This window comes from Bos grunniens, chromosome 2 (genome assembly GCF_055505025.1).
Source record: "Bos grunniens cultivar Pamir isolate PY7600 chromosome 2, Bosgru_T2T1.0, whole genome shotgun sequence".
In the NCBI taxonomy this organism is placed as follows: Eukaryota; Metazoa; Chordata; class Mammalia; order Artiodactyla; family Bovidae; genus Bos; species Bos grunniens.
The window spans coordinates 99,793,784-99,812,408 of record NC_141166.1 but is presented as its reverse complement, the minus strand read 5'-3'; the positions used below and the strand labels follow the sequence as shown (position 1 = coordinate 99,812,408).

At 38.5% G+C, this 18,625-nt stretch overlaps 1 protein-coding gene across 18 annotated transcripts in view; it reads left to right on the top strand.

Annotated features, from left to right (window-relative positions):
- Nucleotides 1–756: 756 nt before the first annotated feature.
- The window catches only part of WDSUB1 (WD repeat, sterile alpha motif and U-box domain containing 1), a 68,234-nt gene continuing 50,365 nt past the window's right edge, over nucleotides 757–18,625 (top strand). For 11 of the 18 annotated variants that reach the window (XR_015146885.1, XR_015146883.1, XR_015146886.1 and 8 more), the window contains exons 1-5: nucleotides 757–914; nucleotides 2,928–3,375; nucleotides 5,065–5,249; nucleotides 14,470–14,562; nucleotides 18,142–18,235. Coding sequence is in view for 14 of the 18 variants with exons in the window: in XM_086355448.1 (XP_086211574.1) it covers nucleotides 2,978–3,375; nucleotides 5,065–5,249; nucleotides 14,470–14,562; nucleotides 18,142–18,235 (770 nt within the window). In the remaining 4 variants the exon portion in view is untranslated. Of the gene's footprint in view, nucleotides 1,469–2,927; nucleotides 3,376–5,064; nucleotides 5,250–14,469; nucleotides 14,563–18,141; nucleotides 18,236–18,625 lie in introns of all 18 variants that reach the window. The other 7 variants (XR_015146884.1, XM_086355455.1, XM_086355384.1 and 4 more) reach the window with 3 other exon arrangements.

The window sequence follows — 18,625 nt, the reverse complement described above, 5'->3', positions numbered from 1 at the left end:
TCAGCTTCCACAACTAGAAAAAAATTTCAACGAGTGGCTCAGACGGTAACTGCTGCTGCTGCTACTAAGTCGCTTCAGTGGTGTCCGACTATGCTGCTGCTGCTGCTGCTGCTGCTGCTGCTGCTGCTGCTAAGTCGCTTCAGTCGTGTCCGACTCTGTGCGACCCCATAGACGGCAGCCCATCAGGCTCCACCGTCCCTGGGATTCTCCAGGCAAGAACACTGGAGTGGGTTGCCATTTCCTTCTCCAGCGTCTGCCTATAATGCGGGAGACCTGGTTCGATCCCTGGGTTGGGAAGATCCCCTGGAGAAGGAAATGGCAACCCACTCCAGTACTCTTGCCTGGAAAAGCCTGTGGACGGAAGAGCCTGGTAGGCTACAGTCCACGGGGTCGCAAAGTGTCGGACACGACTCAGTGACTTCACTTTCTTTTTCAAAGGTTCTTTCCCAGTATCAGTTAAGTTCAGTCGCTCAGTCGTGTCCGACTCTTTGCGACCCCATAAATCGCAGCACGCCAGGCCTCCCTGTCCATCACCAACTCCCGGAGTTCACTGAGACTCATGTCCCTCGAGCCAGTGATGCCATCCAGCCATCTCATCCTCTGTCGTCCCCTTCTCCTCCTGCCCCCAATCCCTCCCAGCATCAGTCTTCCCCAATGAGTTCTAGAGCCAGAATTCAGACCGCCTCATCACAGGGCGGAAGGGCGCGCATGCGCCGCGACGCGGTCCGCCCCCCGGTGGGCGGGGTCTGTCCTTTTGCCTCTGAGCGGCCGCGGGCGCCAACCACGCCCGCCTCACCTGCGTGTCACGTGTCCCCTGGCGCTCTTAGCGCACCTGAGGGCGGATCCCTGGCGTTTTGGGTCTTCGACGTGAAAGGACCAGTGCCCAAGGGCCAGTTTAGCAGCAGCGGTGGCAGGTACGGGAGTGCGGCTCGGGTCAGCCCGCCGGGGTGTCTAAACCCTTGGTTTCCCGGCGTTTGGTTCGAAGCGCGCGACCGGGACCGGCTAGGATACTGACCAGAGCGAGATACTGTTGTGCGGCCTCCGCCCAGGAGCCGGAGGCACCTCACGGCGTGAAGTGGAAGTCCCAGTTTCCCCCAATCCCTTGCGCCGGTGCCCGCGCCCCGGAAGGCCGCGCTTCCCGCCGGCCGCGTTCCTGCAGCGGGTCGCTCGGTCCAGTGAAGCCCAACCGGCTCTCGGAGTTGAGCAAATCCTCGGTCCCCAGGTAGATGTGGGGGAGTCGCTCGCTGGTTTTATGTAGGATTCTTGGCACATTTCGGGTTGGCTTTGCGATAGACAGGGATGCGAGTGTTCCCACTGGCGAGTTCATTCAGTTTGCCGGGAGATTGGCGGGTCGGCAGAGGTCTCAGTGGACGCCCACACCCCCAAGCCAAACGAACTTCAGCTGATTGCGTTCCTGCTCTTCAGATTCTAGGACCTTGAACTTCACAGAAAGCTGAGTGGCAGAAGGGTGAGGAAGCAAAAGTTTGGGAAATTATCTTTGTGCACTTGCACAGTTGAGATTTGGGACTTCTCCAGAAGACCACCTGATTGGGTTTGTTTTCACTGCAAATACCAGGGGTTTTGATGGTCTGTCTGTTTTTTAGACTTCGTTGGAGTTTGAAAAAGAGGCCGAACTTTTGACATCAGAAATGTTGGAAAAGGCTTGTTTCATTTATTTGTAAAGATTTCTGTAAATAAGATTAGAATAATAGATTAATTTTACAATTCAAGGTTACACCTGTTCCTCAGGGCTGATTATTGCCTCGTTTTACATCATTTTTCCACTTTTTTTTTTTTCAGTGTTAGTACCTTTATTTTTATTAACAGTTCTCTGGTTATTTCATATTATATTCATAAATACTGTTTGAAGGCGGCTAGAACTCAACTAGATTTGGGGGAAAATGTTAATTCAACAAATATTTAACCATAATAGGTGCAAACACTTCTACATGCTGTGAATACAGAAATAAGAGAAACAGCTTTGGCGCTTACATTTTAGTAGGGGGAGACCCATGAATAGTGTCAGCTGGTGGCAGTTGCTACACTGATGATTAAAATAGGGTGATGTGCTAGCCTATAGAGAGCTACTTTAGATTAGGAAAGTCACTGAAAAAGGACACTGAAATTGAAATTTACCATTTTGACTAGGGAGGCTGGAAAGAAGGGAGGGAGAAGAAAAGGGGAAGTAGTTGGGGTCTGAGAAGTAGATAGGCAAGAGCCAGATCATACAGGGTTTGGTAAGTCTTGGTGAGGAGTTTGGATTTTATTCTAAATTTATAAATTTGGTCTTAGGTGCAGACCAGCTAAGTCCACTTTTGGTGGGGGGGGGGGTGGCACTCATTCTTTGAATTTCCTTCATTTATTAATTCTTCACATCAAGTCTTTATATCTTTTTATTCTTTGTCATACAAGATGGCGTACCATGACATGATAGCTTTCAACACTACCACTTAAATTGACAAGGAAACCTTTTGTTTGGTTTATGAATTAACTTTAATAGTTCTACATCTTAAAGGTGAGCAGTACTTCTGGCTCCATTCTATGGAAGAAGCAGCAAGAGTTTGTTAAAGTAGTGAAAAATCTTTTTGAAATTAGCAAATCTGGAATGAGGCAGTGTTGAGTAGCAGTTCATAAAGGGGAAGTCTTCAAAGGTGAAATAAATACCCAGAATTTTGTCAAATCAGTTTGAAGTTACTTGACCAGGTTCTTTTTCAGGAGTTCCGGAACTTTATTGGTATGGCACTGGTGAGTGTGTTTATCATCAGCGATTATAGTCTTAACATGCTTTATTTCTTTCCAAATATTCTTAGCCCAGGTATAATTTATTGTCTTTAAAAAATGTGAATGTAGAAGCTTTTGTTGAGCAAGTTTTTTAATTGATTTTGGCTCTTCTATATTGATTTGAGTTGTATTTATTTGATTCCTAGGATGAAGTAACGTTTATCTAAAAACTGCAGGATATTTTCCAGTAAAGAACATGGTGGAACTAATTCACACATTAGCAGATCATAATGATGATGTCAACTGCTGTGCCTTCTCCTCTTCCCTCTTGGCTACTTGTGCCTTGGACAAAACAATTCGCCTATATTTCCTGAGTGACTTTACCGAAGTACCATACTCACCATTGAAGTTTCACACCTATGCTGTCCACTGCTGCTGTTTCTCCCCTTCAGGACATATTTTGGCTTCATGTTCAACAGATGGTACCACTGTCCTATGGGATACTCAAAACGGGCAGATTTTGGCGGTGATGGAACAGCCCAGTGGTAGCCCTGTGAGAGTTTGCCGATTTTCCCCAGACTCCACTTGTTTGGTATCAGGGGCATCTGATGGAACTGTTGTTTTGTGGAATGCACAGTCATACAAGTTACATAGGTAAGAATGTTTAAACCCTTTCCGTTTTTAATCCTATTACCAGGTTTACAAAAATTTTTTTTTGATGACTTGAAGTAGATAATTCAGACATCTCAAGGAAAAATACTTTGATCTCTGTCTCCTGAAGGTCATAAAACAGATATTTAATATGATTCTTGAAGTAGATTTGCTTGGCTCTGAGTCTTTTAAATGTCCACTTTTTCTTTTGTAAAAAAGGGTTAATCTTGTTAGAACTTTATGGATTTTTTTTTTTAATAGGCAAAAAAAACACAGTTTTTTGAATAAAACTTAGTAATTTTTGGCTTTTTGGTCACGCATGGCTCAGGTGTTCTCAGTAATAAAGTAATTGTCGGTGAGTCTCACCTGCACATCTCTTTCCTGACTGGGATTACTGACCAAGCCCAGAAGAGGGAACCTTGTGATTAGTATGGTGTTGTGTGTTACCACTTCTTTAAAAACATCACCTGAAAAACTGCTTTTGGATAAAAATACATCAATGAATTTACACTGGTAATGTTGTGTTGCAACTCCCTAGTATTAAAATCATGTATTTGTAAACATATAGTATGCTAAAATAAAATATTTTAACAAATTTAAAGTGTACAATTCAGTGACATTAATCACATTAAAAACTGTAAACTTTTAAACGTCACCAATTAAAATAGCTTAATGTGCCTTCCCCCCACCCTACCTCTCACCAACAACACTCAGAGCACAGATAGTAGCTGGTAAACAACTATGGTTCATTTAGATTTTTGGTCTTTGTGTTGAAGAAAATATGTTTTAAGTGGCGTTAATAAACAGTTTAAAGTGAAGACAGAGAATGGAATGCCTTTAAGTTGTTTTGTGTGAATGAAATTTAGCTGTCGGCCAAGGAATCTTTTTCAGTTAACCAATTGGTAAATTGTCTCCCTAACATTATTTTTCTACTATATGTAATTATGTGAAAATGATACACTGCAGTCAATTTAAGTGCTGGATGGGACACTGCATGGGTTGTTGGATTTTTAACAGGTTATTTTTCCTAATTGATAAAATAATGAATTATTGTTAGCCCAGTGCTTCCTAATCTTCCCTAGATAATTTTAAGTTGTTCACAGGATTTTCTTTACGTAAAGAGTTTATAACTGAAGGTGAGATGAAAGTCCTTACTGTTGTTTCTAGGTGATTTTAATACAAATGTTGGATGTGCTTTTCACCCCCAATAACATGATTTTCAATAAAAAATAGTTGTATCTTTTAAAAAATTGGAACTCAATTGATATTGTTGGTGTTGCTATTTTGTTAAACTTTGTATATTTTAATGAAAAGAGTATGACGATAAATAGACTTTGATTTGGTTAGGATAATGTTTAAATTCTCTTACTTTTAGCAAGCCTATCTCCGTTTATAGCATATGCTGCTGTCACTTAAGTCGTGTCCGACTCTGTGTGACCCCACAGACGGCAGCCCACCAGGCTCCCCCGTCCCTGGGATTCTCCAGGCAAGAACACTGGAGTGGGTTGCCATTTCCTTCTCCATTATAGAATATAAAGGATATTTTATTTCTATAGGCATCTACTGCCCTTTCTCTCTAGTTCTAGCCATTTATCCTTTTCTTTTACTGTATCAAGCTGCTTTTAGAGACTGTAATATAAAGTAAAAGATGCTCTGAAATGAAAATTCCCCTTTCTTTTGCTTTTATTTCAGATGTGCTAGTGTTAAGGATGGCTCCTTAGTGGCCTGTGCATTTTCTCCTCCTGGAAACCTCTTTGTCACTGGCTCCTCATGTGGTGATTTAACAGTGTGGGATGATAAAATGAGGTGTCTGCACAGTGAAAAAGCACATGATCTTGGAATTACCTGCTGTGACTTTTCTTCACAACCAGTTCCTGGTTAGTTATTTTACTCTTGTAAGCACTAGTAATTCCTGTTTGCAGTTTATATGTGACTTTTCATTCATTTACTCATTTTCACTTCATCATTAGTAAAACAACAAGATCTTTTAATTTATTCCCTTCAAGGACTCATCCTTCTGCTTTATGTTTTTGATCAAAATGAAATCACAAATATTTTTTGGGAAAACCAGATTCTTCGGGAAAATACATAGGGGCTAACACAACTTGATACAGTAGATCTGAATTCCTGGAGTTTGCTAATGTAGAGGCCTTAAACCTATTGGTTTCATTGTGATTTTTGAAACATTGTATGTTTTTATTCAAATAGAAATGTGAAGTATAAAAATTGAAAACAAGTTTCATTTTTCATTTACTATTTAATCTTTCAAAAGGTAACCTTAAAAAAGCATTTGTTAGTAGATCAGTTTTTAGAAAAAGAAGAGAACAACTCTTGACTGTAGACTCCTAGTTTTCAATAAATACAGTGAATTGGGAATTTGGCTTCTTTTATTTTCATCTTCTGTGTTAGGATGGACGTTCTACTTCTGGCTACTTCAATCTTACTTCCAGACAAGTGCTGTCTTATAGTGATATAATGTGAGCTACATGTGTAAATTTGAAAATTTCTAGTAGTAGATGAAATTAGTTTTAGTAATGTATTTTACTTTACCCAATATACCTGAAATATTTCAAGATCCTAAAATTATTAATAAGATATTTTACGGGGGGTATGAAGGCTTTGAAATCTGGGGTGGATGTTGTGTCCCATTGCAGTTGGCGCTGGTCGTGCTTCAGCTGTTCAGTAGGCTTATGCAGCAAGTTCTTAACACTATCGTGTGACAGCTCAGGCTTTGGTACTCCCCTGTTTCAAAGCCATCAGTGACATGTTAAAATATGATTAAGGTAAGATAAAATACCAAGTTTCAAACACACAGCCTTTAAGTACCTTCCATATTCTGTTTCCCTGTCTCATTACAAGTCACACTTGGCCTCATGCATTCGCTTGCCTCACTGGCCTCCTTGCATTTCTTGAATGTCTGTAAGACGTTTCCGAGGGTTTTACATGTGGACCCTTTACCTGGTTCACTTTTATTCATCCTTTAGATTTCAGGTTAAAAAAAAAATCACTTCAGAAGAGCTTCCTCTGCTCTTAACCTCCTGTACTTGGTCTGAAGTATTTTGATATAGTCCTTTAGTATTACATGCTTTATTTTTCTTTTGTAGGACTTAGTGAAGTATCACAAGTTTTATTAAATAGTTATGTATATGAATTATGTTTAATCGTGTTTTTCCTGTGAGATTGTAAGCTCCATAGGCTGGGCCTGTATGTATTTTATTTACAGTGCCTGGAGTGTAATAGGCTTTGAAAAGCAGAATTTTTAAAATTAGAATATAGTTGCTTTATAATGTAGTGTTCATTTCTATACAGCAAAGTGAATCAGCTATATACCCCTCTTTTTTTGGAATTCCTTCTCCTTTAGGTCACAACTGAGCAAGGAGTAGGGTTCTCTGAGCCATACAGTATTAGTTACCTGTTTTATCCATGGCATCAGTAGTGTGTACATGTCAATCCCAAACTCCCAATTCATCCTACCCTCCTCTTAACCCCGTTCCCCACTTGGTGTCCATATGTTTCATTTCTGTCTCTTTCTCTTTGCAAATAAGATTATATCATTTTTCTAGATTCCACATATATGCGTTAATATGATACTTGTTTTTCTGACTTCGCTCTGTATGATAGTCTCTAAGTCCATCCACGTCTCTACAAATCATCCAGATTTATTCCTTTTTTGTGACTGCATAATATTCCATTGTGTGTGTGTGTGTACACACATGTTATATCTTTTTTATCCATTCCTTTGTTGATGGGCATTTAGGTTGTTTCTGTGTCCTGGCTATTGTTCCTAGTGCTGCAGTGAACACTGGGGTGCATGTGTCTTTGAATTATAGTTTTCTCAGGGTATATGCCCAGTAGTGGGATGCTCGAGTCATAAGATAGTTCTATTTTTAGTTTTTTAAGGAATCTCCATACTCTTCTCCATAGTGGCTGTACAAATTTACACTCCCACCAATATAGGGGTGTTCCCTTTTCTGCACATCCTCTTCAGCATTTATCGTTTGTAGATTTTTTTATTGATGGCCATTCTGACTGGTGTGAGGTGGTACCTCATTGTAGTTTTGATTTGCATATCTCTAATAGTGATGTTGAGCATATTTTCATGTGTTTATTGGCTATCTGTATGTTTTCTTTGGATAACGTCTGTCTTCTGCCCATTTTTTGATTGGGCTGTGCTTTTGTTTTTTTAATTGAGCTACATGAGCTGTGTGTATGTTTTGTTTTTTAAAGTATGTATTTGGCTGAGCAGGGTCTCAGTTGCGGCACACAGGGTCAGATCTTTAGCTGTGCCATGCAGGGCCTTTTACTTGCACCGTGTGGAGTCTAATTCCCTGGCCAGGGCTTAAATCTGTGCCCCCTGCATTGAGAGTGTGGAGTCTTAGCCACTGAACCACCAAGAAAGTCCCCTGTTTGTATATTTTTCTGATTAATCCTTTATCAGTTGCTTCATTCGCAAATATTTTCTCCCATTTTGAGGGTTGTCTTTTCATCTTATTTATGGTTTCCTTTGCTGTGCAAAAGACTTAAAGTTTAATTAGGTCCCATTTGTTAATTTTTGTCTTTATTTTCATTACTCTAAGAGGTGGATCAAAAAAGATCCTGTTCTGCCTGTGTTTTCCACTAAAGAGTTTTTTATTTTACAGTGTCTGGCCTTAGGTCTTTAATCCATTTTGAGTTTATTTTTGTGTATGGTGCTAGGAAATGTTCTAATTTCATTCTTTACATGTAGCTGTCCAGTTTTTCCAGCACTACTAATTGAAGAGGCTGTCTTTTCTGCTTTGTATAGTCTTGCCTTCTTTGTCATAAATTTAGGTGATTGAAATGAAAGATTCCTTTTATTGATTTGTTGAACTTTCTTGTTTCTGTTTCCTTTTTAATATCATATGGCAGATTAACAGTTTTCTTTTCATGAATCTATTCTTATACTGAACTCCCTACCTAATTTAATTGTGATGATTTATTTTTTAACATATTGTTTTATGATGTTTTATTCTAAGAAGATCAGCTTGTAATAGGCAAGAACCATTTCTTTCATTGTGACCCCTTCTCCAAAATCATATAGGCATTCAATGAATCTTTGGATTATATCAACATCAGGAGATTTAGATTTCCTTTTTGATTCTAATTATCTGAAAAGATTTTTCATTAAAATCCCATTTTTTAAATGCTATTAACGTTAAGGACATCCTTCTTCTGTCTTCAGAGGGCTTGCAGCTGACAGGTTCTAGAAAGGTTCACTACACTAGGCCAAAAATTCTAGGTGAGATTCTAAAGTAAGTATATTACCCACATCCCTACTGTGCCTTTAGAGTATATTTCAAAGTATATTTCTCAATATAGTTCTGATATGTCCCTTCTGTAATTTCTTTAGTTTAACTTCTGTTAAAGTGGGTATTAACCTTATGTGTAAATTCCCTGAAACAGATCAACATATGCTTTAAAGTGACTATTAGAGGAATTTGTGGAAACTATTGTATTTTCTTAAAAGACAGAAGATGTAATTTTTAACTTATTATTGCCTAATTTGGTATCTGTTAATATCTGTAAATGCTTATGACAAATTGAGTCTTCTGCCTTTGTGACATTTTGCTCAAATATGGAAAAATAATAGTTTGTGTGCTAGAGGATAAATATTCAGTTCTCTCCAGTTTTTAAGTGATAGAGTTTGGGTTAGATTATTATTACAGTTTAAATATTTTTCCTGAAGAAAAGTCTATTTTAAAATATTTAGATCTTGAGCACAGACATATTTTAAACTTTATAATTTTACAGTGTTCTAGCTGAATTCTCACTGTTGAAAGACACTTCAGCATCAGCATCAAAGGATCTTATTTAGTCTAGAAACAATGGGGGAAAGTTTTCTTAATTGGGTCTAGCACATAAATATTTTACTCAGCGATTTTGGGGTACATTTTTTGGCCTTAAAAACATTAAATGATTATAGAGATTATGGAGAATTACTTATATCCATCAAGATCTCTGAGAAAGGATGCCCTTTGGCTGAACCTGTGCTACAAAAACAAAAATGCTATTGAAATGTGGAAAAGTCTCTTACAGTTAGAAAAACTTTCAGTGAGAAAGAAAATTTAATTTGTTGTATCTTAAAGTATATGTGCTTCCAATAAAACAGGGAGTCCACAGGGAAAGTTTACATACCTAGGTGTATGAACTAAATACCACATACTAAATATTTGCAAAACCAGAGTGCAATCTTAAGATAGGTATTCAGGTTTCTTAATTGAGTTTTATTGTATATGAGTGCTAAAATTTCCTTTGACTTGTGATATTAGGTGGAATTCATGTAAAATTGAGTTGGTGAACTGGATGACCAGGGAAGTCCCAAATCTCATCTTTTTGCCTTTCCCCAGTTCCTGCCCTTGGAGCCCCTTATCTTCCCTGACTGATTATAAACTCGTATTTCCTCTGCTAGAGGCATGGTCTTTGGGCCCTTCAGCAAGTGTCTGCTATCCAGGGGACTGTAACTAGGGCAAGGCACTCACTGCAGAAGAAGCCAGATTCAACTATTCAACCTTTTCTCAGGTCAAAATCACCAGCCTCCAATTAAACCAGTGCTTGGAACACAGTGGCCCTCAAGATATGTTTAATGTATCAGTGAAGGGCGTGAGGTACCACATGCCACATAGATAAGATTGTCAGTTTCACCCTTTTCCTGCTGTGTGACCTGAGGTACCTCGCTTTTCCTCTCTGGGCCTTAGCTCTCAACTGTGAACTTGGGATGGTCATGTTTGCTGCCTTGTAGGAATAACTGTAAAGAGTTAGAGGTCATATCTGTCAAATGCTTAACAGAAAGATGCAAACAAGTGCCTAATAAACACTTGATAGTATTCTTTAAAAATCAAGTAGGTGATATCAATATTTACATTACCCACAAGTATTTAGGAACTTATCTAGTGAGTAGATAGTGATACTCTGTCTAAATAGGATAACAACTAGTGGGGTTTTTTGTTCTTTGTTTTTTTTTTGGTAACACTTCATTTAACTGATAACTTTGCCTAAGTTGTGTAATTGTTTTTGTTTACTCCCTAAATTGTGTCCAACTCTTGTGACCTCCTGAACTGTACTGCACCAGGCTTCTCTGTCCATGGGATTTCCCAGGCAAGAATACTGGAGTGGGTTGCCATTTCCTTCTCCAGGGGTTCTTCCCAACCCAGGGATTGAAGCCACCTCTCCTGTATTGTAGGCAGGTTCTTTACCACTGAGCCTGATTCTTTTCCATTGGAAGGACCTACTTGTGTAATCAGTTCAGTTCAGTTGCTAAGTCATATCCAACTCTGTGACCCCATGGACTGCAGCAGGTCAGGCTTCCCTGTCCATCACCAACTCCTGGAGCTTGCTCAAACTCATGTCCATCGAGTTGGTGATGCCATCCACCATCTCATCTTCTGTCGTCCCCTTCTCCTGCCTTCAGTCTTTCCCAGGATCAGAGTTTTTTCCAGTGAGTCGGCTCTTACGTATCAGATGGCCAAAGTATTGGAGCTTCAGCTTCAACATCAGTCCCTCCAATGAATATTCAGGGTTGATTACCCTTTGGATTGACTGGTTTGATCTCCTCAGTTCAAGGAATTCTCCAAAGTCTTCTCCAACACCACAGTTCAAAAGCATCAGTTCTTTGGTGCTCAGCCTTCTTTATGGTCCAGCTCTCACATCCATACATGACTACTGGAAAAACCATAACTTTGACTAGATGGACCTTTGTCAGCAAAGTAATGTCTCTGCTTTTTAATACATTGTCTAGGTTTCATAGCTTTTCTTCCAAGGAGCAAGCATCCTTTAATTTCATGGGTGCAGTCACCATCTGCAGTGATTTTGGAGCCCCCAAAATAAAATCTGTCACTGTTGCCAGTGTTTCCCCATCTATTTGCCATGAAGTGATGGGACCGGATGCTGTGATCTCAAGTTTTTTGAATGTTAAGTTTTAAGCCAACTTTTTCACTCTCCTCTTTCACCTTTATCAAAATGCTCTTTAGTTCCTTTTACCTTTCTGCCATAAGTGTGGAGTCATCTGCGTATCTGAGGTTATTGATAATGGCAATCTTGATTCCAGCTGTGCTTCATCCATCCTGGCATTTTGCATGATGTACATAAGTTTGAGTAAACTCTGGGAGTTGGTGATGGACAGGGGAGCCTGGTGTGCTGCAGCCCATGGGGTCACACAGAGTCGGACATGACTGAGCAACTGAACTGAACTCAGCATACAAGTAAAATAAGCAGGGTGACAATATGCAGCCTTGACCTACTTCTTTCCCAATTTCAAACCAGTCTGTTGTTCCATGTCTGGTTCTAGCTGTTGCTTCTTGACTTGCATACAGGTTTCTTAGGAGGCAGGTAGGTGGTCTGCTATTCCAATCTCTTCCAGAATTTTCCAGTTTATTGTGATCCACACAAAAGCTTTGGCATAGTCAATAAACCAGAAGCAGATGTTTTTCTGGAATTCTCTTGCTTTTTCTGTGATCCAGCGGATGTTGGCAATTTGATCTCTGGTCCTCTGCCTTTTCTAAATCCATCTTGAACGTCTGGAAGTTCTCAGGTCACATAGTGTCGAAGCCTAGCTTGGAGAATTTTGAGCATTACTTTGCTAGCTTGTGAGATGAGTGCAGTTGTGCAGTAGTTTGAGCATTCTTTGGCATTGCCTTTCTTTGGGATTGGAATGAAAAATGACTTTTTCCAGTCCTGTGGCCACTGCTGAGTTTTCCAAATTTGCTGGCATATTGAGTGCAGCTTTTTCACAGCATCATCTTTTAGGACTTGAAACAGCTCACCTGGAATTCTATCACCTCCACTAGCTTTGTTTGAAGCGATACTTCCTAAGGCCCACTTGACTTGTGAAATATGTTTCACCAAATCTTTTGGACTGAATTGATGATATTTTGTGTGCATGCATGGTGCTAAGTTGCTTCAGTCATGTCCAACTCTGTAATCCCATGGACGGTAGCCCACCAGGCTCCTCTGTCCATGGGATTCTCCAGGCAAGAATACTGGAGTGGGTTGCCATCTCTCCTCCAGGGGCTTTTCCCCACATAGGATTGAACCCACATCTCTTAAGTCTCTTGCATTGGCAGGTGGGCTCTTTACTACTAGCACCACATGTGTAATTTTAGCCTTTGTCTTGATTAATCAGATGGGAAAACAGTCTCTCAATATTCTAAATAAATTATAGACTAAGCTTTTAACAAGTGAATATATCCTAGAAAAAGTTAACTTGGGAGTAATTAAGCATTTAACACATACCATAACTAACATTTTAAATTTTTTACATCATTGCTAACCTCAGTATTTAAAGTTGGGTTGGAGGGTGCACTAGGCTTAGTGGCTCAATATTGGCCTTTTCAGCATTGAGTTATATCTTTCAGTTCAAATGCTCAGTTGTGTTTGACTTTGCAACCCCATGAATTGCAACACACCAGGCCTCCCTGTCCATCACCAACTCCCAGAGTTTACCCTAACTCATGTCCATTGAGTCAGTGATGCTATCCAACCATGTCATCCTCTGTCGTCCCCTTCTCCTCCTGCCCTCAGTCTTTCCCAGCATCAGGGTCTTTTCCAGTGAGTCAGCTCTTCGTGTCACGTGGCCCAAGTATTGGAGTTTCAGCTTCAACATCAGTCCTTCCAATGAACACCCAGGACTGATCTCATTTAGGATGGACTGGTTGGATCTCCTTGTAGTTCAAGGGACTCTCAAGAGTCTTCTCTAACACCACAGTTCAAAAGCATCAATTCTTCTGTGTCAGCTTTCTTTATAGTCCAGCTCTCACATCCATACATGACTACTGGAAAAACCATAGCCTTGACTACACGGACCTTTGTTGGCAAAGTAATGTCTCTGCTTTTTAATATGCTGTCTAGGTTGGTCATAACTTTCCTTCCAGGAAGTAAGCATTTTTTAATTTCATGGCTGCAGTCACCATCTGCAGTAATTTTGGAGCCCAGAAAAATAAAGTCAGCCAGTTTCCACTGTTTTCCCCATCTATTTGCCATGAAGTGATGGGACCAAGTGATGGGACCAGATGCCATGATCTTGTAGTCCAAGGGACTTTTTCTGAATGTTGAACTTTAAGCCAACTTTTTCACTCTCCTCTTTCACTTTCATCAAGAGGCTTTTTAGTTCCTTTTCACTTTCTGCCATAAGGGTGGTGTCATCTGCATATCTGAAGTTATTGGTATTTCTCCCAGTAATCTTGATATCAGCTTGTGCTTCATCCAGCCCAGTATTTCTCATGATAAGTTAAATAAGCAGGGTGACAATATACAGCCTTGACGTACTCCTTTTCCTATTTGGAACCAGTCTGTTGTTCCATGTCCAGTTCTAACTGTTGCTTCCTGACCTGCATACAGGTTTCACAAGAGGCAGGTCAGGTGGTCTGGTATTCCCATCTCTTTCATAATTTTCCAGAGTTTGTGGTAATCCACACAGTCAAAGGCTTTGGCATAGTCAATAAAGCAGAAATAGATGTTTTTCTGGAACTCCTGCTTTTTTGATGATCCAGTGGATGTTGGCAATTTGATCTCTGGTTCCTCTGCCTTTCTAAAACCAACTTGAACATCTGGAATTTCATGGTTCATGTATTGCTGAAGCCTGGCTTGGAGAATTTTGAGCATTACTTTACTAGTGTGTGGGATGAGTGCAATTGTGCGGTAGTTTGAGCATTCTTTGGCATTGCCTTTCTTAGGGATTGGAATGAAAACTGACCTTTTCCAGTCCTGTGGCCACTGCTGAGTTTTCCAAATTTGCTGGCATATTGAGTGCAGCACTTTCATAGCATCATCTTTCAGGATTCTAAATAGCTCCACTGGAATTCTATCACCTCCAGTAGCTTTGTTATATCTTTAGTGGAAGGTAAATAAAAAGATGTTTTGTTGTCACAACTTCAGGGGCTAGAGTCATAATCTTTTGAAGAATCTTGTTTAAAAGATATTCTTTGACATTTCAGTTTATGGTATAAATTAATTAATATATTTAATATTGCTTGTGAATATGGTTAAATGAATATATTAACAGATCTCAGTCTAAAGTTGAAAATTTTTTGGTTAAAATGTTTTATCAATTCTTGTACATTTATTTTAACAAATTTACATTTTTAGGTGGAGAACGAGGTCTTCAGTTCTTTCAGTTGGCATCATGTGGTCAAGATTGCCAGATCAAAATTTGGGTTATTTCTTTTATCCATATCTTAGGTATGTATTCACCTAGTAGTTCTCTAAACTGAATTTTGTGATGCAGGTAAAGTTTCTGTTTAAATTAATTTTTTAACTTAAGGTTCTCTAGATATCAAAATGGGATTATAAAAATATATTTTAAGAACTTTTAATTAAAGTAATACATACACATGATTTAGAAATTGTATGCACACTACCGATAATGACCTTGTCATTACCACTACACACATTCCTGCTTAACCAGAAGAAATTCCACTTTGTACTTGTTCTGTTTTCAGTTTTGGGTTTTTTTTTTGATGGTTTTCCATGTCCATAAATATTTTTTATACTATGTTTTAAATTTACTCAGTGTAGTTAGTTTTTGGAACTTGTGTGGGTGTTTCCACTATGCACTGTACCTTTTTTTCTTTTTAATTGAAATATAATTACAGACTTTTGTTGTTTTCTGTCAAATATCAACATGAATTGCACTGTAATTTTATTTCGGGTGATTCTACCATCAGAAAGCTTATGTCTTTCATTTTTGGTATTTCTTTATGCTAATTTGGTATTCATTTATGCTAATTCTTTAATTTCTTCTCCACTTCTCTTTTTATATTCCCACTAGTTGAGTGGTAGGCTCCTGACTTGATTTCCTATGTCTTTTCCCCCCGCTCCCACATTTATCTCTGTCTTTTTCCTATCATAGGAGAAAATTCCTTAGCTTTATCTTTTAACCTTTTTTTGAAAATTTTAATCCCATCAATAATACTTTCAGTTTCAAAAAACTTATCTTTTTTGTTTCCTTTTCTTAGTGTCCTCCATTTACTTTATGAATGCAGGATCCTCTCCAAATTCTCAGGATACCAATTAGAGGCTTTTTGTTTTGGTTTTAATTTCTCTTTTGTTTCCTGATCAACTTTGTTTGCTCTTGGGCCCTTTTTTGTTTATCCTGATCTCTTTCATGTGGTTACCTTCTTTAACTGCTTGATGATCCTTAGTATCCCATTTACTTTCAAGAATTAAACAATAAGAACTTTAGAGCCTCTGTACACACGGTGGTGTTTTGTTTTTGCTGGTTTCCCTTTCGGATAAAGAGGCGGACTCTTGGCCCTTATTGGGAGAGGGTTGGGGATTGGAGGATGTGGGTGTCTGTGTTGCCCTGGAGGTACCGGGGAGCTCCCTAGTCATTGTTTTACTTCTTCCTGGGGAGAAGCATCTGGCTTTCATGCAGCATACTATGGGTGAGGTGGTCAGAGAGGGATGGGAGATAGTTAATGTTTCATAAACAGACCTTCAGTAAATTTTTTATGTTTTCGTGTCTGTATCATTCTGACTTTCCTTTTCCTTGACTGTTAATAAGTCCTAAGTCTTTTGGGGTTTTCTAGAGAAAGCTGGCTTGCTTCTTGACTGTAGCCCCCTCAATTTTGCACTCTGTGTTACTTCTCTATACTTCCTCATTGATTAATTTGCATCTGCCTTCCCAAAATTGGTTTCAGTTTCTCATTTCCTGATGACATTTCCCCCCCTTCCCCTTTTCTTCATTGATGTGAATTTATGTTTTTATTAATTCTTTCATTATCTTTTTACGGGAACTCTGAAATTATATGATCAGTTGGCCATCTTGCTTCAGATGCCTAAAAATATTGTCACCTAATAAGTGGCAACTAAATCATGCATTGTGTTTCATTGTTTATAAAGTCACTGTCAGATCAAGTTGAACATTAGTTAAAGTGGTGGGCCAGATTATAATCAGTAATGTACTATTGCAGTAGGGAAGAAAGTCCAGCATGAACTGAACTCAACTTCAGTTTATACAGAGGTGACTGTATTTTAAAGAGGGAATAAAGAGCAGGTAAATGGGACCTGTGTAGCATCTAGCAAATGACAAAATTATAAAAAGCAGGAATCTGGGAATTGATCCATGTGAAACTCGTCTGGATTTGCTAATGGGCGCTTAGGAAAGTTAGGCTCCTCCCCTCTCACAGAAGCAGGGAGACAGAAGCTTTATCTTCAGGGATTGGCTGGAATAAAGAGTAAATTCTTTTGGCAGCCTTGAATTTTCCTAGTCCCCAACTTTAAGGGGACTGGGATCATGCTAGGAATGCAGCCTTAAACTGTTAGACACCATGTTAATTTAAGTCTTTGTTGGCCCAGGTCAGGGCCTGATCCAGGAGGCCACTTAGAAGAGCCAAGGGTAGTTTGGTCAAGAGAATCTTTGTCATTTTGCTCGTGTATAGAGAAGGGTCTGTTACCAGGAAAAACATTTCTTTTTGTGGAAATTGGTTACTTTATTGCCTATTAGAGTACATACAGTAATTCTTTTAATGTTTTCGGTGACAGCTGCTAAGAAGAGTTCTGTTACTTCTCTGGTTTATCCTACCTCTTTTAATATCAAAGTAAAAATTCTCTATAAAGAACCATAAATATAGTCATGTATGTGGATGTTCTCAGTACAACATATCTTTAGTAATTGTTCAGAAATAAAGCTTCTCCTACATTGTCTGGAAAATGTTTTTACACCGACTCTATGAAAAACAGTTTATAAACGTGCAGTTAGAGCCTTTTAATAAAACATTTAGCATTTGCACCCAATCTTAATTGCTTGTTTGTAGGGAAGAGTAGACAAGACAAATGGGTCTTATACTTGAGAATGTGACCAGTTTGTAGGATCTTATTGCAAGTTTATTTTATTAAATCTTCAGTTGTTTTGCAGTTTGTTAGTATTTTTTTTGATTGTGTCTATTCACTAATCTGTATGTGCCTAATTATTGTTCAGTCCCTTGAATGCCTACATCTGTTCTCCTGAGTAAAAACATAATCTATTTTGAATAGAAATAAAATATATATTTAATAATAAAGTGAGATAAACATATTTTTTATTGAAGCTTTTACCTGTTCCATGACATTTTTGTTTAGTTAAATGCTGTCTATCCAAGAGCCATTAACACTTCAAAGTTCTTATTAGGTCTTATCAAAGAAAATTACAGATTTCACTTAATTCCTTTTATCCCCAGATCAACTTCTTAGTGATTAATTTTTTATATAGTCACTAAAATACATTGAATTCCCTTGGCTTATCTTTGAAAGAGTTGTGATATTCCTTTTCAGTAATTATGGAAAGCATAAAAAGCATTTTTTGCTACCATACTTTGTTGGGACTTTATAGGATATATTGGAGTTTTAAGATATATAAATTACTATTTTTAATTTGTGAAGTGAAAAGATATCTTAATCCAGATATTTCAAACTACAGGCATTTGATTCTTTTTAGGCATTTGGGCAATTGGTGTGTGTGTGTGTTTAAGATACTAAGATTGAAGTATAGTTTAAAATTTTGATTCGTTTAAAATCTTATGTATTTTATAGAGTTTAGAATTTTTTAATTTAAAAATAATTTGATTTTAATCCTATCTAGTGTTTGCTGACCCCACCATTTTCTTTACCTGTTACTGAACTTTTGAAACCACTTAATCACAGTGCAGGATTTTTTTTTTTTTCCATCTTTGTGTCCTTTAACCATTCCAAGATTTTATTGAACAAATAAAATAGTTTTTACTTAAAAATAAATTCTGAGCACAATCAGCTTGCTAATTTTTCTCACCTTGTTATTTGCAGGTTTTGAATTAAAATATAAAAGTACGCTGACCGGACACTGTGCTCCTGTTCTGGCTTGTGCTTTTTCTCATGATGGGCAGATGTTAGTTTCAGGGTAAGCTGTTTAATTCCCTTAAACCATTTAGGTATGAAATACAGTAGACTTACAGAAAAGTACATAAAACGTAAGAGAATAGCTTGATAAATCACTGTACTGCAAACTTGGAGCTGCTTACCCAGGTCAAGAGATAGAACATTGTTGGTTTCCCTCGAATTCCTCTTCTTCCAAGTCTGCTTTCTGATGACAGTGCCTTAGGTCATGTGCAGCATTGCCTTTTCCTTTTGAATTGATCTAAAACCAATCACACAATACGAATTATTTTGTGTCTGGCTTCCTTTACTCACTATTGTGTTTGTTTTCCAAGTGGTTGAGTGACTCTGATGTGTATGGTATGTGAAGTGGTTGTGCTCATTTGCTTCAGTCATGTCTAACTCTTTGTGATCC